This window comes from Ambystoma mexicanum, chromosome 13, assembly GCF_040938575.1.
Source record: "Ambystoma mexicanum isolate Mex_15411 chromosome 13, UKY_AmexF1_1, whole genome shotgun sequence".
Taxonomy (NCBI): domain Eukaryota; kingdom Metazoa; phylum Chordata; class Amphibia; order Caudata; family Ambystomatidae; genus Ambystoma; species Ambystoma mexicanum.
This window is the reverse complement of record NC_090938.1, coordinates 399,695,232-399,718,084: the sequence shown is the minus strand read 5'-3', so window position 1 is coordinate 399,718,084 and position 22,853 is coordinate 399,695,232. Positions and strand designations below refer to the sequence as shown.

Sequence of the window (22,853 nt, the reverse complement as noted above, 5' to 3'; positions counted from 1 at the left end):
CTTCTGGTTCAACGAGGAACTAATCGCCCTTAGAAGGAAAAAAACGCTCTCTCGAGCACGTCCATAATAAACATCCCTCCCCGGACGCAGCCAAAGCATTCAAAGACGCAAATACCCTCTACAAATCAGCTATCATCACCCACAAAGCAAACGCCTACAATGCTCACATTAGCAATGCAGCATCAGACTCCAAAGAGCTCTTCTCTATCCTTAGAACTTGAAAATCCACTTCCAACCGACACACCCACAAACACAAGTAAAGAATGGTGTACCACCATACAAGACACTCTTGCCTCAAAAATCACTATGCTGCAAAATAAAATCAATTCCAAAAAACTACTCCTAGCAACCAAAAACTCCCCCTCCCCTAATCCCTGCACCCTTTCCAGTGACAACTCCAACCCCCCCTTTCAATTCACACCAGTCACCCACGACCTCGTACTCGACACAATCTCCAAACTAAAAGCATCCAACTGCAAAGGAGACACTGTCCCGGCCAAATTAGTCAAAGCCTGTGCACACACCCTGACCCCTCATCACTAAATTTGTCAATGCCTCATTCAACTCCAATACAGTTCCGACCTGCATTAAAGAAGTCTGAGTTACCCCGCTTCTAAAAAAAAAAAAACAAATCTAGACCCCACCATTCCAACTAATTATCGCCCCATAACCACGGTCCCATTTTTACTCAAAATCGACAAACTAGCCTGCAACCAAATTCAAACCCATTTAGAATCCAATCAGCTCCTCGGCACCAGACAATCAGGTTTCAGGCCTAACCACAGCACTGAAACAGCTCTCTTGGACCTCAAAATCCAGATGGATGCCATCAGAGATTCAGGGAAACTTTGCATTCTTCTTCTGCTGTTGGACCTCTCGGCCACGTTCGACCTGGTGGACCACGACAAACTCTGCAACTCACTTGCCCGCATGTTTAACTTCTCCAGGGCAGCCACTGCTTGGGTGAAATCCTTCTGAACCGACCGCACCTCCAGAGTGTCCATAGGCAAAGAAACTGCCAACCCCATCCCAGTCCCCATAGGAGTAACCCAAGGCTCTTGCCTTTCTCCCACGCTGTACAATGCATATACCAAGCTCCTGTTCTCAGCACTTGACGAAATGGGTGTCATATACACAAATTTTGCGGATGACACCCAGATCCTTATACCACTGACAGGCAACTATGACCAGGACACACTAACGATCAATAAAATCTACGTCATCATACAAAACTGGATGGCATTAAACAGCCTATGTCTTAACGATGAGAAGACAGAAGTCCTCATCGTAGGATCTCCAGCCAAAATAGCAACCCTTCAGCCAGAATATTCAATCATCAATATCGACGGTACCAATATTCCAGTGTCAAAGCAAGTAAAAACACTTGGCGTGTACATTGATGCCAGCCTGACCATGACTAAACAGATCAATGTACTTTCCTCCACGGCCTACACCTCTAAATTAATTGCGCTCAGCCGACAATTTCTGACCCCAGCAAATTGCTGCACCCTAGCCAGAGCACTGGTCCTATCGAAATTGGATTACTGTAATGTATTACTACTGGGCACCTCTAACACCAACCTAGCCAAAATGCAACTTTTGCAAAATAAAGTCCCGAGGGCCGCTCTAGGCATAAAAAAAATCAGACCACATATCCAAGATTAGGAAAAATGCCCACTGGCTCCCCATCAAAGCCCGAATTATCTTCAAAACATTATGCATCACCCACAAATGCCTTACCAAAATAGGACCTATCTACCTCAATAACACTCTGCATCCCAAATCCGACATGAGGCTACTTAGATCCAATGACAAACTCCTCCTGGACTCCGCCCCCCCACCCCCCCCGATTCAAAAACACAAGAGCAGGGGGCAGCAGCTTCACCACTTTAGCCCCTAAACACTGGAACACCCTACCCATCCACATCAAAAAAGCATCTTCCTTCACAATCTTTAAGAAACAGTTAAAAACCTGGTTATTCAACCAATATTAGCACCCAAAGATAGGACCCCGTCCATCTTATACTGCTGTGAATACTTAGGCTATTGTATAATGTTGTGAATATTCTGTAATTTATATCATGTAATGGAACGAATGTAATGTTTGAATTTTACTAATTGCTAAACTTTCTTTTAACCACGCCGTGACACCTGAGGGTCTGGGCGTGTAACAAATAAATAAATAAAAACAGTAATAGCTCTTGGGGGGGGGGGGGGGAAATGATGCAACAAATTAACATGTGAAAGACCTAAGAAAATAAAAAAAATGTCAATATGAAACTTTCACAATGAATATAATTTCAGGTCTCAACATGCAGGTGTCAATTTCTTGATTTTGTAAGGGGAGGGTTTCCTTTTTCGCCCCGCGTAAGGAGTGTTTTAAAAAGCTCATCGCCTTATGATGATCAGTAAAGTTGTGGGTTATCCCATCCACTATGACTTGGGAGATTGCTGGATAAATCCTGTAATGGACAAGGTGTCTCTCCCGCGCCAACCCGAGTCCAAGAAAAGCTTCCTCTGAGCTGCAATGTCACTACTGTAGTCCATTAAAAAAACATTCTCTTATGGTACCTCCATTTCAGATCACCCAGCTCCCTTGCTTTTTTTAAGCATTAGTTCCTTAATGGGAATCTGAGTAATTTCACGAGAAAGGCCCTAGGTGGTTGCCCCAGTGCAGGTTTCTCCAAATTACAGCCTCAGCAATTTGGGTAAAGTTTTCTGTAAAATTTCAACAGCGCATCCATTTTCAGCACCTTCAGGAAAGCCGGTTATTCTCAGGTTTGAATGCCTAGAGTAATTTTCCTGTTCTGAGATCTTTTTCTGAGCAGCTTGCAGGCGCAGAGTCAGTTGAGCAACCTTTTCTTCAGAGCATGAAGTTGGCCAGAGACGTTAGTGTTCTTATTATTTTTTAATAAATATATTTTATTTTTTTACCATAGCTTGATCATTCTTCATCTCTGACAGTCTACTTAATCTTGCCAATGGATAAAACACCATCCATAATTTATTTCAAGTAACCTTCTGTAGACTGTCCCTCAGCTCTACAGGGGATCAGGCAGTCTTCCTTAACTCTTTGAAGGCTGGGCGTCTCTCTCGAGGTTTGGGAGATTTCTCTTCACCCCGCCACCACCTGTCTAGACCTTCTGGAAGATGGGTCTGCCATCTCAATAGAAGCTGAATCAGACATTTTCAGGATCTCTGGGCTAGTGCAGAGTATCAAGCAACCATCTCCTTCAGATGACAGTTCTAGCAACTACTAGTTTTCATAAAAAAGCTAAAAGGAGGAATCCGGGCAGTCCTTTGGGGGTCTTGCAACCGTAATATAAAACAATTAAGTTTTACTCCTCCCAGATAAGTCGAATGTATTGGTAGAAATAACAATGCTGTCCAATTTCATAATATTCTGGTGTTCAAGATCTACGACTCTTCCGGGGGGAGGAGGGGATGCACGGAGAGCCTTCAACATTGTGTTACCATGTGCATTAGATCCACCCATGGTCAGTGACCAAATACTGTTTGGAGGAGATTTTAATGCTTGTTAAGGATAAGTGTTCAATCTGTGTAAGAGAAGTTCAAGGTGCTCTATGGGCACATCTGTTTATATGTGGGGTGAATTTTTGATCTGGAGTTAAACATTCTGGATGGGTCTTCTTTAGGTGATATTCTCACATCTTGCCCCTGGAGGAGTGGTTATATTTGTATGCAGAAAAATGTCTGCAGGGCGTAAACAATATGGATGTTCGCTTTACCGAATTCAGCGATCATGCCATCCTAACAGGCTGAATTTGAATCTAGGAAGACTGAGGCGGTATGATAAAGTTGGCTCTGTGTTGATTCATGCGGGCATGAATAGACTGGGTTGGTCGGATAAGAACCTGGGTCGATCAGATTAATAATGGTCAATGATGAGTCTATATATACAGCGTGAGACCTCAAACGAGATGTTAAACTGGATTACTTCACTTCAGATTTGTATCTATGGGCACTGTAGGTTTTTTTAAAGGAGGGGATCTTGCAGGACGATTGTTCGATAGGGCTAGTATTGCTTGCACAGAATAAGGTTGTCTTGTATGTCTATGCCTGATTGGTTAACATTAGTAAAGCCAGAAATATTTAGGAACAAGTTCCATGAGGCCCTTTCTTGTAATGCAGCCTCGCAATCTGTTTGAGATGTTAAGATCAGGTGACCACAGAGACTATGGACGTCTTTTGGTAAACGCACTCAAAAAGCTCCATCTATGCTTGCTGTATTAATGAAGGTCTGGAGTAGACCTCTTGAGCAATGCGATTCTTCAAGTAGATGGAATTGGCCAAAGCAGCTATTGGCATGACATTTCGATCAATCTTCACTGGTAGATATCATTAAAAAAAACTTGCGGTCCCCTGCTCCCAGATGACCTGTACATTATTGACCTTTCTCATCAAGGTGATCAGATCTCTTGAACCAATATAACCAAGATCAGTTCTATGATGATCCAGATATTTATATCCTGCCATGACCAGCAGACCAGGACCAGCCTATTGCTTACTCCCCAATTGATAACGAACTGCTGCTCAGCACTTCAGAAGTGATAGCCAAGAGGCTTTTCAAGATATAGACTTCGTAGATATTTTAGGGGACAAAATGTCTAACAGTTTATTCCCTTACTCCAGTCTGTGCAGAGACGCATCCAACTGTCTCTGGTTACTCCCACTTTAACAAAGCAGTTCATCCTTGCATTGAAAAGAATTTCAAACCTGCCCCAACTGAAACCAGACTCTTATTGGTAACTACCGCAGGAAAAGGAGCAGGCACCCTGCATGCTTCCACGGAGGCACCCCCAGACAAAAGAGCAAGACACTATATGCATACGGCAGGAAGGTAGCAACTTCTGCTGCATATCAAACCCATATTGACAATAATACCACACTATTAGCCAGTTATAACTGCCATATCCAGGGCCCAGTACAACAACAGATTGATACTGTTCCCGAGCCATTAAATTCACTACTTATAAAAACCATCCCGAGGGTAAAAAAAAGTTGTCAGCTGCATCGTAAAGATGCAGCAGATAATGCTAGACACATTATAGCCAAAGGCGCGCTGATAAAATGACCCATGGCTGCGTCAGTCAGGTTTCAAATTAGAGACCCATGCTACCCTAGTGAACCTGCCAATATAACTCATGTGCTATTTGGCAAGAAATTCGGTGATGTGCTAAAGAGGGACATGAGACGTTAAAATGATTTGGCCAAATCACCAACGGGCTGTTTATTCAATGGGTAATGTTCAATTCCTGATGCTCCTTTCGTGGCCAAGGTTACCTACGCTCTATGGTCAATGCGCCTGCTTGGGAGGATGACTTCATGCATTCATCTTGACCCACACATGTGGCTGCGCATGCGCCCGATGCAAAAGTGGCTAGCGAAACAATGGTCTCAGGCAAGCGGTCAGTGGGACGATCTAATGGTTGTTTGACTAACCTTAGTACAAGCTCTCTACACTGGTGGACCAGCAACATGTTAAAAGGGGAAAACGCATGTTTTGCAACCCACCAGTGCAAGCCACTCTCGCAACCAACGTCACCCTCTCAGGATGGGGAGCTCATTGACTTCATCATACTGCACACAGTTTGTGGACACAAACAGCAAAAAAACAAACCTATTAGAATTGCTAGCAGTCCACAAAGCCCTGCAAGCAGGACAAACGGTTCTAGTCCTCACAGACAGTACCACTGCAATTTTTCTATCTGAACAAACCGGGCATGAGACGCAAGTCTATCCAGGTTAGCCCAAAAGATCTGGAAGTGGTATGTCAAACGATACATTTACCTAGTGTTACAACATGCTCCAGAGGAACACAATTCACTAGCGGATGCACTGATCATTAGTCTACAGCTACCCGCAGTACATGAGTGTCAAACTTGCAAGGACTTTTTTAAACTATCTTCACCCAATCGGGGCACCCACCTCTAGACTTGTTTGCAACAAAGCAAAACGTGCAATGGCCAGACTTTGCATCCATGTTTTGCCAAGCAGGATCTAAAGGGAACACCCTGAGGATGAGTTGGTCAGGGAAGTTTGCTTACGCTTTTCCACCAACACCATTCCTGAACAAAATCGTGCACAGGATGCACCAAGAACAAGTCGCTAATTCGGATAGCTCAATGTGGACTCAACAACATGGTTTCAACACAAACTACAAACTAGCAATGTGCAAACCCATCAAGCTTACGTGCCCATCCAACATGCTGGCCTAACACAATGGGACGATATTCCATCCATACCCTTGGACTTGGCAGCTTGGCTCCTGAAGTTGTAGAGTTTGGACATTTAAATATTACACAAAGGTGTATGGACGTCCTTTAAAGAATCACAACACTGTTATTCTAACAAGTGGAAAAGATTTGTCATTTGGTGCCGTTCATGCAACATAAATCCAAATGATTGATCTCCATCGCACTTCACTATATGCTTTACCTACTTGACTCGGGTTTCATCTTTAATTCCATCAACGTACACTTGGCAGCTCTGCTTACACTACATCTCAAAACAATATCATGGTACCAGTTATCAAAGCATTCATGGAAGAAGTGAAAATACTGTGTCCTCCCATTTCTAATCCAGCACCTGGTTGGGACCACAATGTTGTACTCGCAAAACTCATAGGTCCATCCTTTGAACCTATGCACAAAACCAGTCTGAAGCATTTAACTTACAAGACTGCTAGTCGTGTATCACTACTATAAGACAAGTTGTTGAACTGCGAGCACTTTCAGTCCAAGACCATTCATTATCATTCACAAAGACAAGGTGGTCCTTAGAACCCAGCCTAAATGTTTTCCAAAAGTCATATCAAAGTTCCATATTCTATTGCACTTCCAACCTGTTTCCAACATCCTTTAAAATTCAGCAGGAAAAAGCCCCCATACCCTAGATGTAAGGAGGGCAGTCTTGTACTACATAAACAAAACTAAGCTGCTAAGGAAAACCGATCAACTCTTTGTTTCCATTGCAATTGGCATGGATCATGTTTCTAAAAACGTGATTTCGAAGGGATTGTTTACTCCGAAGTATTCCACATCTGACATGTAATGTCCACAGCTGTGCACTTTGGAAACTTTTCAGCAGAGGGCGTCTTGCGTCGATGGCGTTGAGCCGATGTCCCTCGAGGGTCGACGTCACCGGATGTTATATATAGGACGCGCGGCACCCATTGCCTCAGTTAGGTTTTTTCCGACAGCGAACGTGTATAGCTACGTGAAACTCAGCGCTTCTCATGGATTCATCAATCTTTATGATGTCTGTTTCTTCGACCCCCTCCCCCCTCTGACTCCAAGGTCCGGGTTCAAGACTGTTGTTGACCGACCCACACCGTATTTGTTTATGGTGTCTTGGGTGAGTCTCAACACTGACTGCTCCAAATGCCAGTCGCTAAACAGCCAAGGCCTTGCATGAATGGAAGGGGAAGCTCTGTGTAGGTAAGCCCTCTAAGTCCGGATTGAAGTCTAGGGTTTCCACCGACGATTCGAGGGGCGACTCTGCGTCAGGAGCTGGATCGAGGTTCTCGGTCCCGGAGTGGTTCCCACCATTTGTCCTCGCGGCATTCTCGGAAGTGCCGGCACACGTCGCCTTGCCCGTCCTCTTCGGAGGGTGGCGCTATGCATAAGGTAGCCTGTCCCACAAAGTCCTCCACTCCGGAGGAGTGGGTGGCTTTTAAAGAGCTAATGATGGTGATTTTCCAGTCGCAGAGAACGCTCTCGATCCGTGGCTCGCACGCCTTCGGGCTCGCAGCGGGAGCCCTCAAGGTCCGTGCGGACAAGAGATGTGCGTCCAGGTCTCAGTCCTCGTCCCCAGTGAGACCATTTCAGCCTGTGGAGGTATCGACCCCCGGCATAGACTCGTTCGGCGCCGGGCCAGTCAGAATCATCGTCCTATCGGCCTACGCATGTAGCGACGCCAAAGGTCTCGGCGTCGACACCTACAGTGCGGATTCTGGCATCGAAGCCCTCAACTGTTTCGCCGTCTATTGTTCTCGAGGCCCTCAGCGTGAGGTCTTCGGCGCTTTTTGGGCAACAGGTGTCTGAGGAGTTTCCTGAGGAGGTGGTTATGCCTAGGAAGGTTTCCTCTGTCTGGGAGGCCGACCCTCCATGATGCCAGTGGCCTGGACACTTCTCCAGAAATTGCGTTTGGAAGGCCTGAGCCGGGGGCTCATGCATACACTTCCTACAGCCGGCTCATGTCTAGTGTTGCCGAATACCTGGGGTGGTCCAGTCCTCCTGAGGATTTTATTCAGGGTGACCTTACTGACATCTTGGACCATGGTTCCCACTCAAACCATAACATACCCCCCACCCCTCCCCCCGGCCCCCTCCACTGACCCGGTATTGCCCTTTCATCTTATGTTGCAAAAAACGGTGTCAACGGCATGACAGGCCCCGGAATTGCTTCCAAGGGTCGATAAGAATTTATCGAAAAAATACTGCCCATCTGTTAGCGACCCCAGCTATTTGTCTACGCACCCCACTCCAGAGAGTTTGGTGTTCAGGCGGCTACGGCCACCTCGAGGCAGCATGTGTACCCTACCATCCCTCCGGATAGGGACGACAAGTGCTTCGACGGATGGGCTTGGAAGGTCTTTTCTTCTGGGAGCATGGCACTGAAAGCTGTGGACTCCACATGTGCCTTGTCAAGATTTACACACACTCTGTGGGACTGTGCTTCCTTAGCGGCTGAGCATATTCCTGAGGGGGAGGAAAGGGATCGCTTCCTAGCCGTCGTGCGCGACGACAAGGATGCTGTGTGTAAATCCCTTTGGGCACGGCAGACTGTCAGCCGGTCCATGGCTGTGAGCACCATCCTACGCAGGTTTGCGTGGTTGTGGAAGTTGGGTGGGGGGGGGGGGGTTGCTCCTGATGTGCAAGCCCGTCTTCTTTACATGCCCTTTGATGGTGTTCATATATTTGGCAGCAAGGCTGACGAGAGCCTTGAGATTGCAGACCTCCAATGCTGCAGTGAAGTCTTTGAGCGCTGCAGTCTGTCAACCTTCGCCTTTTCGTCCTAGGGGACAGCAATGGAGGGGAGGTTCCTTTCATTTCTACTACTCTTTTGGTAGATTAAGAGGAGCTGCCAGTCAAAGGAGCCAACGTAAGGGTACTTGTGGTGGACACGGTACTCTGGATACAACTACTCGGGCAGTTGCATCTTTGCCCTCAGGCACTGCCGCAGCTGCTCCAGCTCAGTCATGAGGCCATGTCCCATGGTTCACCGGTTGGGGGCAGACTTGCGCAGTATCTTGGAGAATGGCGTGCCTTCACTTCAGATGTGTGGGTTCTGGATATCATAGCCCACGACTACTGCCTTACCTTCCTTCAGTGGCCTCACGACAGTCCACCGGGGAAGCTCTCTTTGAAGCGTCTGGATCCGCTCCTTGCGCAGGAAATCCTATCCCTGCTGGAGAAAGGTGCCTGTAGCGGAGAGGAACAAGGGATGGTATTTACCTTATTTTTTTGATCCCAAAGAAAGACTGGGGATTGAGACCCATCATGGACTTGCGGTGGTTGAACAAGCTTCTCAGGAAGGACAAGTTCAAGATGGCCACTCTTTCTCAAGTCCTCCAGGCCTTTCAACTTCAGGATTGGTTGGTGTCTCTGGACCTCAAGGATGCTTGCTTTAATGTGCCAATTCATCCCAAGCACAGGAAGTACCTGAGGTTTGCGGCTGGCAACTCGCACTTTCAGTTTTGGGTCCTGCCATTCTGATTGACTTCCGCCCCAAGGGTCTTCACCAAGCTGATGGTGGTTGTGGCAGCGTACCTCAGGAGATGCAGGGGGGGGCGAGGGGGGAGATTCTCGTCTACCCCTTCCTGGACGATTGGCTGATCAGGGCACGTTCTCCCAAGCAAGCCCTGGATCATCTATCCATCACCTGCCATTCCCTTCACAAGCTGGGCTTCTCCCTAAATTTAAAGAAGTTCCATTTGACACCTTCCCAGCTGCTCCAATACATCTGAGCAGTGCTCGACACGTCCCTGGGGCAGTGTTCGCCTCCCCAGGTGAGGGCTCATCACATTCTGCAGATGGTGGACAAGTTTCAACGTGCCCAGAGTCTCCCGGCTTTTGAATTCTTAAGGTTGCTCGGCCTCATGGCGTCCTACATTTTTCTGGTGCCAGAGGCCAGACTGCGGATGAGATCCCTGCAGTGGGCAAGATGTCGGGTCCCGTTCAGATTCCGCTCACGGTCGGCCAGGATCGTCTATGATGGGCCGACGAAGGAAATCTGATGAAGGGGACACCGTTTTGGCAACCATGGCCGGAGGCGACAATCGTGACGGATGCATCCCTCGCAGGATGGGGCGCACGTGCCAACGAGTTGACAGCCAGCGGCCGCTGTTCTCCGGAGTCCAGATTCCACATCAATCTGTTAGAGCTGAGAGCCATCAGGCTGGCCCTGAAGGCTTGTCTTGCGTCTGTGTGGGGGAAGACTGTCCTGATTATGACTGACAATGCAGTGGCCATGCATTAGCTCAACAAAAAAGGGGGCAGGGTCACTCAGCGATGCAGCTCTGGTTCTGGGCCATCCAACAGGAAATCTCGATCTTGGCAGCTCATCTGGCTGAGACAAACGCGGCAGCGGACGCTCTGAGCAGGCGGAGCACGGTCTCTCACGAGTGGGAGTTGACTCAGGACGTCCTTTTGGAGATCTTTGCCCTTTGGGGAACCCCACAAGTGGATCTCTTCGCCACCGGTGTCAACCGGAAGTGCAAGAGATTCTGCTCAAGGGGATTTCCTCCAAGAGGAGCCTTAGGGGATGCGTTTGTGGTGGAGTGGTCTTTCCCACTTTCGGTTCGGTTCCCGGAGGATCCTCATTGGGCCAGGAGAGCGTGGTATCCAGACCTTCTCGACATGTCCATCTGCCCTTCATGCTGTCTTCCCTACCGAGACGATCTGCTCTCACAGGTGGAGGGTGCGGGGGCGGTCAGGTTCTCCATCCAGAGATCGGGTCTCTCAACCATCATGCTTGGTATCTGAAAGGTTGAGATACAAGGATTGGGACCTCCCGGATGACGTGATGGAGGTGTTGCTTTCGGACAGACGGCCCGCAACAAAATCCATGTGCCATTGGCGGAAGTTCTGCGACTGGTGCAGGGGTCAGAATGTGGATCCTTTCCAGTGTTCCATTCCTATGGTGTTGTGTTTTTTCTGCTTTCCTTAGCCCACAAAGGCCTTCAAGTGGGTACCATTAAGGGTTACCTGGTGCTGCTGTCCATATTTAAGCACTCGTCTGAAGAGTGTTCTTACTTTAACCCTCTAAATGCCAAGGGCAAGGTATCTCGTCCTTGGGATTACCTCCCCAGTGCCAAGGACGAGATAGCTCGTCCTTGGCACTTAAGGGGTTAATGAATGAGAAAATGTTAGAAGGCTTTGCAGGTGAAATACTGAAATCACCAAAAAAGGCCTTGGCACTGGGGGGAAACCCATGGCAGTTAAAAGGTTAAGATTCCTTTTAATTTCAGTTTCTGAAAGAACTGTCTGTGTTTCCACTGTTCCCATTCCAGGTGCCGGGTTGGGATTTGAATTTGGTTTTGAAGTTTCTAATGGGTGCTCCGTTTGAGCCCTTACACTCTTGTCCGCTGAGATTGTTTTTAGTTGCGGTTACTTTGGCACGCACAGTGAGTGAACTGCAAGCCAGCCTTTACTGTTTTCCATAAGGACAGGGTTGTCCAGCGGGTGCAACCTCATCTTCCTACGGTTGTGGCTGAATTTCATTTGAGCCAGGTGATTCTTCCAACGTTTTTATCCTCCTGTGCATCCTCGTAAGGAAGAGGAGAGGCTCCATAGGTTAGATCCTAGGAAAGCTTTGATCTTTTATCTTAAACGGATGTCCCGGGTCAGAGTGGACGATCAGCTCTTAGTGATAGGATAATCCATCTGGACAAGGTCTGTTTGGAAACAGCCTGACCCAAGCAGTGTCCAGCATAACCAACTGAGTGCTACTGTCTGGCGGGAAAGGACCCTTCGGTAGGCTTACGGGCTCACTCCACTAGGGGTGTGGCTGCCTCCACTGCTCTACCAAGGGGTGTTCCTATTCGGAATGTTTGTGAAGCAGCCAAATGGGCTTCTGTCCATTCCATCCATGGGCAAGATTTGGCCTTTGGTAAGGCGGTCCTCTATTGGGCCATTTGATTGGGTAATCTAAATTCACATTCTAAATTCTTTCCCTCCTCCATAGTCTGATAGGTTTGGGAGTCTGTCATAGATGTGGAATACGTCGGAGTACACAATCCCTTTGAAGAACAAGTTACTTACCAAACTGGTAATGTTCTTTCGATGGGATGTTACTCCGGCATATTCCACATCGCCCTCCCAGCTTGCCGCTCTGGATAATGTCCTTTGTGATTGCAGCTTCCGTTTCCGCAAGGCTGTAGGCAGTTATAATGGCACGAGACTGGTGCCACAGTTTCTGGGGGAAAAAAACTAAACTGAGGCAACGGGCGCCATGCATCCTATATATAACATCCGTGACGTCGACCCTCGATGGACATCGGCTCGATGCAAGTCGCCCTCTGCTGAAAAAAAGTGCAAAGCTGTGGACGTTGCATGTCATAGATGTAGAATACGTCAGAGGAACATCCCATCGAAAGAATGTTACCAGTTTGGGAAGTAATTTGGATAGTGAAGTGCATCCTGCTTTGCTACTCGCTGTCAAAGAAGTATTTATCCTTTACACCAAGAGCCCACTCTACACGCGGCGCAGGGGTTACTTTAGCATTTATTGCAAATGTTCCTTTAGATGCAATTCGCAAGGCTACTACTTGGAGCTCCATTCATACCTTTTCTCAGCATTACTACCTAGACACACTCTAGAGCAGATTCAAGTGGGGGGACAAGCAGTATTAAAATATCTATTTGTCGCTGTACCTTCTCGCAACCCACCTCCTTCTCCAGGTACTGCTTGCTAATCTGTGCATAGCATGTGATCTAAGCAGATCCACAGGCCTCAGAATGCATACTTTACTCGCCGTATTCCTATCTCTGATGCTTGTACCTGCTTAGATTGAGGCATGTGGATCTGCTTACAATCCTATGCTTTGCTTAGGCCGACATCTAGTGATTGGTGTGTATTGCATAACTTTGAAATTGTATGTAATATTAGTGTGAACGTGCTCTGTACCCATGGTCCTTCACTCGTCGAGGTCCTCAAATAGTGTATTTTTTTTTTTTCTCCACCTTCAGAGTCGATTGCATTACATGGAGTTCTTTTATATGTATTTGATTATTACTACTGCTGCTCAGCATACCTGGTGGTTCTCGATGTGATAGCCGTCTGGACGGACTGACTTCTCGACGGCCTTTCTTTGATGTACCTTCATCAGATTTCGGCCTACACACTAGGGAGAGCATGGTGGACTCCCATTTTAGAAAATGTCTCCATTTATCTTTCGCTACTTTACTCCCTGTGTCGCTGTATTTCGACATTACAATAGAGAACTCAATTTTAAATTCTGCCCATCCTGTAACCGTGAGTTTCTGTGGAAACCTATTGTCTACCTAGAGACCATCAAGAAATGCGGTGTAAAGCTTGCAAGCTCTTTTCGCCCCAAGACCCTCGAGGGTCAGCGGTCGAAACAGCAGCCTATGAAATGCAAGGAGGCTTCTTCATACCACCCCGCCGGTGTGGTGGAGTCTGAGATAGCATCGGCACCAGTTGTGATGCTGAGGACACTATTCAGGGTGCCGGAAGACTCTTGTGTACTCGCCCCCTGCTTTGAAGAACAAGTGTTGCTACAGTTGGCGACATCCCATGGCGACAGGAGTACACTGACACAGGCATGGGGGTGGAGACACGACACAAACTTTCTTAACACATTGTTGCCCCTCCCCTCCAAGTCACAGTACAGCTAAAACGCAGATAGTGGATCAGTGCTTAACCCTGGGACAGATGAATACTTCAGTCACCAGATTTTCCCAATGAGCTAGTGGCTAACTCACCAATTGACAATCCGCTTCTTTAACAGCTTATTAAAGCAGGCTACAGACTATTTTAAAATGGATACTCACAAATCACAGGAAGACACTGATTTTTTGTGGACTAAATGAAAAGAAATCTGTGGGCCAATATATACCTTTATTGCCGTCTGTGAAGAAGTGCATCCTGTCGTCCCAGTCTACTCCCTCTTACCAACCCAGTGAATCTGTGCATAGGAAAACACTTTAAACCAGCTCCCCCTATACATCAGAGGTCCCTTTGAACCTGACTCCATTAGAGGGCGGGCACTCGTTAAGCCACATCGGAGGCTCCTCCTTCCTGATGGAGATCAAAAAGACTTGGGAAGAAGGTAGCTACTTTAGCTCTGTTCCAGACAATAATTGCTAATGACACCACCCTTATGGCGAGTTATAACGCAGCCCAATGGGACATGGTAGAGGAACAGGTGGCTGGAGTACCAGAGCCCTTATGGTCTCAGATACTGAAGCCGATTTCAGAGAGCATACAAACAGCAAATACAATTATTAAAACTCAGTTGATGCAGCTGACACTGGGGGAAGAATACATTGAGCGTCATTTTTGGCTAAAGAATTGAGGGCTTAAGTCAGAAACACAGGCTATCCTAATCAACATGCCTATTGAGAGTGAAGTAGGAAGGCTGTTGACAATGCAGTAGACAGCAAAGGAGGAGCATGAAACCCTTAAGTCCCCAGGACAATTGTCCAGCAAACCCTTCATGCAACAGGGGACATTTGACCAGTCTTGCCTTTCATGGTCAAGGGTATTCTAGGTCATCGCAGTCGTTTTTTTTCACCAAGCGCCACATCTACGCCATAGTATTCAGGCCGGGGGCAACATTAATCCTTTCAATCCTCCTTTGAGAGAAAATTCAGGAGGGGACCAGGTCAAGGCAGAGGCCAAGCCACTAGAGGCTCAGCCACCCCCACAAAACTATGACTCCTACATTTATTCTCTTCCCATCCCACTAAGGGGTTGCAGTTCACTATTCACCTACGCATGGGAGGTAATCGCTACCGACAAAGTAGGTGCTGTCATTGATAGCAGAGGGCTATTGCATAGAGTTTCTGGAAATACTGTCCGATCATCCGCCCAGGTCCAGAGGAACATCAGCTCATGCTCGAGGCAGAAGTGTCATTACTTGAAAATGGGGCATTGGAACTCGTCCCTGTAGTAGAGGTAAATGAGGGTATTTATTCTGTGTACTTCATCTTTCCAAAGAAAGATAACGCCCTGTTAGTCCTGCAAATATGTCCAGCCTCAAAAGTTCAGGATGACCACTTTAAATAAGTAATTCCTCTGCTACAGAAAGGAGACTACATGACAACATTGGACATGAAAGATGCATACTTGCATATTTCAATGTTGCCATCGCCCCGTAAATATCCAAGTTTCAAAGTACTGCCCTGTGGCATTGCTTCAGCCCCACAGGTGTTTACCAAGGTACTGGCATTCCATTTACGCAGGCACTCCATCCCTGTGTACCCTTATCTCAATGACTGGATCTTAACAGGGGACACACCCCAAATGTGTCGGCTGCACACTCCAGACACAATCCACATACTGTTCCAGTTAAATCAACGAGAAAAAAACCAGTCTAGTTCCCAGCCAGGTCAAACAATTCCTGGGTGGAGTGAGTCAAACAAAAGACACCCTAGTCTTCCCCTCCCAACCAGAGAGTCCAAAACCTGCTTCAAGTTCCTTGTTAGACAGCCGGTCGCCAGATAACTGTCCGGAGGGTTATGCATCTTCTAGGAAGGATGGCTTCTTGCATCTTTCTAGTGCCACACACAAGGTTGCGTATGCATCCGATACAGGAGTAGCTGGTCAAATAATGGTCTCGAGCAAATGGACAGTGAGACAATCTATTGGTGGTTTTGCACACTGTGGTGAAAGCACTTCAGTGGTGGACAAAGGAGAATCTGTTGAAAGGGAAACCTTTGCTCCCCTCGGCAGTAGACTCCTCTCTAACGGACACATCACTTTTGGGGTTGGGAGATCATTCTCTCCACAAGACAGTGCACGGCATGTGGACATCGATACTGTCAAAAAATTTCAACATCCTAGAGCTGTTGGCGGCGTTCAAAGCATTGCACGCTTTCCAAAACCACTTGTTGGTCAATACAATACTAGTCCTCACAGACTGCACAACCGCCATGTTTTATCACCAAGCAAGGCGGGACACCTTCACAAAGTCTGTCCAGGCTAACACAGAAAATCTGGAAATGGTGTCTCCAGTGGTACAATTGGCTCCTGTCACAACACGTTCCAGGGAAATGCAACTGTCTGGCAGATACGCTAAGCAGAAAAACGCAGAGCTTCTCTCGCAACACTGGTTGCGCACTGGCTGCCTTCCTCTTTAGCCTCTACATCGCTGATTTGAGAATTTCCCAAAATAAGATTTGTGCTTTTCCACCGACAATAAATGGTAAACCACCCCCCATGGATCCTCTACGCTGACGACATTGTGTTCATAGACCTTACTCCGGTAGGCCTACAATGAAGACTAAAATGTTTTTATCAATATCTAGTGACCAACAAAATGAAAATCAATGCTGATAAATCAAAGGTCCTACAGTTGGGTCCTGCACGCTTGTCGAATCTTGGGAACCAGAATTGGTGGATCAATAACATCAAATTATAAGTAGTCAATTCAATGACTTGGGAGTATTGATTAAAACAAATGGTAATGATGCACATTATCAACTGCTCCGGCTAAAGAGATTAGCTGCTCAAGGAGAATGCATCCACCAAAAATATGGAAGATGCTCTGATACCACTTTTGACCTTTATCGACAAAAGGTCACAGCTATACTAACCTATGGAGCGGAAGGTATGATATGTCTACCATGGGGAAATATGGCCGTCCTTGTGAAGAAGACCGGTGGGGGGGTGTCTGTACTTCTGCTCTCTATATGGTAGAAGAGAGGCACAGAGGACCCCAGCCAAGATTCTCTAGTACGGTAGCAATGGACGAGCAATCAAGGCCTAGCTTCTCAGGAGGTGATGCAGGCTGGTTCTTAAGTACAGTGTAGTCCCCAAGCCCCCACAAAGGAATGTCCACACACTGTATTGGTTAGAACAGTCTTTATATAATCAATATTCAAGGTTATGTACACTTATCATAATAACTCACTTTGTACTTAGGAAAATCAACAATGGCAAATATATACAATTCTAAAGTGGTACCACCCTTTGTATTAGATCTCAAGTGCATCAACAATACTGTAACAATGTCACACAGATCAATAGAGTGAAACCAGCAATAGAGAGAGGAGAGAAAATAAGATGGTTGAACAATAGGCAGAATACTGGCCCCTACCACTAGACACAGTTCTGTGTGGAGATCCCCCCCCCCCCCACCTGGGCAACCTGTAAAATAAAGATATAGCACAAGCCCAGTCCATATATTGTTCTGCAAGTCTTATTCCCTCCTATAATGTTTTTACCCCCCCCCCCCCCCAATGTACCTGGTGGAGTCGAGTTCTTCGAAGAGGCGTCGACAGATCCTTCTTGAGCGACCCCCTTTCGAACGGGAGTCACGGATCGTCGAGAGGCGTCGAGAAGCGTTGAGGAACACGGTGTTCGGCGACGGGGAATCGACGGCCCTTCTTGAATGCCTTCCCTTTCAAGCGGGAGACACGGGGCGTCGAAAGTCCGTCGACAAACAGGGTAGAACGGCGTCGATGAGGCGGCAGCTTCATCCGAGCGGTGCTCGTCGGCGTCGGGGCGTCGGCGTCCTGCAAGGCAGAGGCGTGCGGGGCACCTCGGTGACAATAGTTCTGGACCGCAAAGATTGTGGAGACGGAGGCCCAGCAAGGGCGTCGAGTCGTTCGAGTCTTTGTGGTCTTCGGGTGGCGGGAAACCCACCGGCAGGTTTCTCCTCGGCGCGTTGGTCGTCCTCGACTTTCTCCGGCAGGATAAAGCGGTCGACGGTGCGGACGAGAGTCCTTCGATTCGAATGTTCTTAGGCAAAAGAGCGGACGGCTCCGGTCGTCGGCGGCACGGCGTCAAGTGGTTCCCACGGCTGGGCAACACAACTTCGACGGGCCTCCAGCGGTTACACAAACCTGCGAACCCTGGTCGACGGCGGCGATGTCTGGGTGCTTCACTTCGATCTCCTCGGCAGTCCCGTCTCGGGTCGGCAGCCTTTCGAGGGTCTGTCTTCCAGGGCGCTTCGGCGAAGATGGAGCGGTGCTGGATGGTCCCTCGGAGCACGGGAAGAGGGCGCCTTACCAGGTCCTCTCTCGGGTCAGTCTTCGACGATTTCGGCAGCCTTCGGATCGGTCGAAGCAAATGCAACAGCAAGTCTTCTTCCAGCTGGACGTCGAGGATCAGCAGTTCCAGTTACTCTTAGAGTGGAGACTCAGCTCCAGAACGCTTCTGAACGTTCCCTGAACCCCCTGAACAGTGGTGAGAGGTCCCCAGATATACTATTGTCTCTCATCCACACTGCTGGCACACACTCAGCAGCCAATCATACAGAAGGGCATTCATGCAGTCAGTCAGCCAATCAGGCACACAGTGCATTCAGGCCACACTCCTCCCTTTCAGACACTCACAACAAGGAATGTGGATTGGGACAAGTACCCAGCCATTCAACACTACACACTGCATTCAGGCCAGTTTCGGGCAGGGCTGTCTCAGTCTCTCATGCCAGAAACCAGACAACCACAACAAGGAGTGTATATTGGTCACACTCCGTTCACCCAGGTCCCACCCACAGGAGGTACCCACAACATAGTCACTGGGAAGGCTCCAGTCAGTCTAGCTGGGCCTTCACAACAACACCATATATGGAACTTCCACCCAACAGCCAGTTAGGGGGAAGGGACAGAGTCAGGGCTTCCCAGGACTTTGGGAAACAAGGTAACAGGCAATAGAGAGCAAGAGGCCACAGGGGCCATCTTGTTTCCTATCAGGAATCAACTGATCCCAATGGCAGGGCCTGGGTATCCCAAAATGGAGGACACCCAGAGCACCTGTCAAATTCAGCATGGAGCTGCCACCAGCCCATACCCTGCTCTGTGGGGCACCCACAGGTGCCCAAAAACATACACTAGGGGCACAGGGTTGTACCCCTACCCATGGGTGCCATAAGGGTATCCCATGGGTCTGTTCACCAAACCAAAAGAGAGAGCTGCACTGCCAGGAGTCCCACATGGACTCCTGGGCAGAAAACATGACAGAACACACGATAAAAAGCAGTAAAGGACAAGGATTCAGAGGCCCTGTCCCTCTGATGCATTTCCAGCATCACAGTCCTTAAAAGGGCTTTTTTGGCATAAATGCCTACATTTCCCCAACGCCCTTAAAATGGCAGTTATTCGTGAAGAACTCAAACTTGAGAGCATGGTATTGTGGAAATCCTCTTTACCGAAAAACCAAGTTAATTGAAACATTCACCGTTTGGATTCCTTACAGATGAAACCGATTAACATAAGACATTTCAAACTTGTTGTGTGAAAATTTCCATCATATTGCACGAGCGCCAGTTAAGTGAAGATGAGCTTGTAGCTAATCCTATGAAAATAAAAGATATTGAACAAGACTGGATAGAAACGGTGGAAGCAAGAAACTGTGATTGGCATAGACCATCAAAAGAAAAAAGGGTATGTGGGCAAAAACTTGCCCACATTCTTGAAGAAATGTCCTTCGCCTTTCTATCGAGACTTGTTACTCCGAGTAAGATTAAACATTCTGCATACAAAAGAAATGGCTCTGGAGGGGGAAATGATAATGCGAGAAGAAGCAGCCTGCCATTTTTGTGGAAATGAGGGATTCATTGAAACGCTACGCCACTGGGTAACAGCCTGCCCGAACTTGGTGGCTTTACGAACTTTGTATTTGACGAAGATCCAACGAATGGCTCACACCAAACTTGATCAAAAGTGGTGGGAATGGATAATTGCGGGAGAAAGAACTACCTTGTAACTAAAGGTGTTAAAACTCATTGAAGCAATTCTGTTGGAAATCCAAAAAAATCGATTCTTGCATTGGACTGAAGTAAACTATTTAGCTGTCCCCTTGAAAATCCCCCTGCTAATTGTAAATAATTGGTTTATGTTTGTTTTTGGAATTATGAAGACGATTGATTGTTTGATTTGACTTAATGTGCGATTTCTTTTTTTAAGTTGAGAAGGTTGATTAGGAAAAAGATGAATGTAAATGGTTAATTTAAATTTGTAATGCTAAAGTAGAGCTTGCTAATTTTTATTTTTATGTGGAAACCAATAAATCTATTCTTTTTTAAAAAAAAAAAAAATAGCATATATTGCTTGAAAGGTCTGTCTGGGTTACTTCCCAATAGGGGATTACATTGTTCGGCATTCATTTAAATATTTAAACTTTGTGGATTCCTTGGATTAAGTGAATTAAACTACAAGTGCTGCAAGCAAGCCGTCAAAATCGCTTGTGCATGACTTTGATAAAGTTGCCAGTGACTAAATCTGATGGCTTGGCTCAATAGTCGCGTGTATTTCGGAACCAAATAGAATGACTCTAACACGTCTGGTTAGGAAATATGGATCATTGATTGGAAAACATGGGTTTGCAAAACATGAGAGGGCAGACTAAATTGGAGGAAAGTTAGACGTAAAGATCTGTTGGTAGGAAATGCTAGCATCAGTGTGTGCTATTTCTTGATCAATCTCTGGCAAGAACACAAGTGTGTCCTAGCTGTACACAACGATTTCTGATGTCAAGAGTCTGGTTTTGAGTAAAGGGTGTCTGACATGGTATTTTGTCCAAAGACGTTAGTCACCCACACCAAGGTGAATAAGTCTCGGACTGGGACCTCTCTCGATGCTGATGAACACACAATGCTGCTCACCGGGGTCATGTCATTTTATTTTCATTGCAGACGCTGACTGGTAAGGAGATTGAGATTGACATTGAACCCACAGACAAGGTAAGGACTTAGCATCCATTCTGTTTTGTCCCTCGACCTACCCCCTGCAGGGCATTTTCTGTGTGACTGACATACTTCCTTGTGCAGTTTTTTTAAATATTTGTTTGTTTACCTCTTCTGCAATATGTAATACACCACCGAATCATTGTAACCTAAAGGATGGTCCCTTGTCTCCAGTAAGTTGTGAATGAAACATTGTATCATGTGGTGGTCTTTCTGACCTGTTGTCAAGCCGCTAAAGTTAAAAACCCAGTGCTTCGGAGCAGAGATTTGTGCAGAATCTCTATCCTTATGCAGTGGACTTTGTAGAGCATACTATTGGAGGGGGGCGCTTTAGAGCTCTGTCCTTTTGGAATTGGTTCAGGGCCAAGTGCACCTCCGGGTATACACCAAATTGTTAGTTTACAATTGTTCGAATGAACAATAGACCGATTTTAAAGGGTCACAATTGTGTGTATATATATTAGTGTTTTGCTTTGGGTGGGAGGTTGCGGGAGGGCCCCCCCCCAAAACATATGTTACAATTGACCTTCACAATTCGGTCAACTGTAATTCGAACAATTGTGAAACGAACAATTCGTATACAACTACAACAGCTCCCCATCTTCATTTTGCCAGAGAACAAATCTTTTATGCACCAACTCTTTTCAGTCCTAAGCCATCTGCCTTGTGCAAAGTTAAAATGCTTTTACTTTTTGCTTTGCAATACATGTATAACAAGGGCAGTAAGAACCCCTCAGTTTCTTAAACCTTAATTTCAAAAACTCAAACTAATTGAAAGGTATATAGATGTGTGCAAATGAACCATGTAAATTGTCACAAAGACAATAAGTAAGAACACACAGAGAAAAATCAGTAATACGGTTTCAGAAGCTTTATAGGGACAACTCCCTTGAATTCATAGTCTTTGTTTTGCAAGCAAAAATCCTGGTGCTTCCAAGTTCCAGAGAGGAGTCCCCTTTCCTTCTCCTTCCCACTAATCAAAGACTGAAAAGAGATGGCGTTCCCTTCCTAGAGGTTTAGAATTTCTGGGTACCCTCTCAACCAGGGGCGTTGCTAGGGGGGGGGGGGGCTATAGCCCCTGATCTTTTGGTTGTAGCCCCGGATAGAATCTCAGGAGCTACAGCCAAAAGACTAGCTAGCCCCCAGTCCCAACAGTTCAGACATCAGCGTAGCCCTGGGTCTTTTCCAGACTTAGCAACTCCCCTGCTCTCAACCCTTTAAAGCCACCAAGTGGGACATTTCTTTTGCATACATCCAGTGTGTCTGTGTCCTTCAGTAATCCCAAAAACCTTAATGCAGGACAGACCAACAGGAGTGAAATTGGCTGGGCAGTTCATTTAGCCCCAAGCTTCCTGTCTTAGCAATAGGAAACCATTTGAGATGTACAAAAAAGTGACTTACTCTCGCATTGTGGACATAGGCTGCAAGATGTGACTGGAGAATGCTCTGCACAGCATGTCAAAAGCCTAAATAATACTGGTTTTAAAAGAGCCAGCATGTGATGCTGTCTTGCCTGGCTTCTTGACTACCCTTGTTAGTGCTTTATTATAGGTGCAAGGCACTGCTGTGTTGTGCATATGCAAAACCTTTAAACTTCTACGTTTTTGTGTAGCACCTCCCACTTTGCCTGCAGTATCTCGTCATTCACCACTCATGGATTGGCTGCATTTTCTGTGATGCATATTTCCTTCACACTTCCATTGTAAAACCGCTGACTTGCCACCTAAGCCCCCTCACTTTGCTAAGGCATCCAATGACATGATCTACTGAATGATCGCAGGTGTGTAGGAATCTTTTTAATCAAGCACTTTGAGCACACTGGCCCAACTGTGCATTTCCGTCTTCACAACCAAAGAGTATTTTACATTGACAGAATCTTTTAATGAAGTCACCATGGTAATAACTGGGCAGTCTGGTAAGTCGGAGATGGGAGACAGACAGACCTGTTCAAACA

General features: G+C 46.8%; 1 protein-coding gene across 1 annotated transcript in view; it reads left to right on the top strand.

Moving 5' to 3' along the window:
* NEDD8 (NEDD8 ubiquitin like modifier) overlaps positions 1 to 22,853 on the top strand; it is a 104,845-nt gene that overhangs the window by 51,780 nt on the left and 30,212 nt on the right. Inside the window, exon 2 of the mRNA XM_069633982.1 lies at positions 20,849 to 20,896. Within this exon, the coding sequence (XP_069490083.1) occupies positions 20,849 to 20,896 (48 nt within the window). The remainder of the gene's footprint in view (positions 1 to 20,848; positions 20,897 to 22,853) is intronic.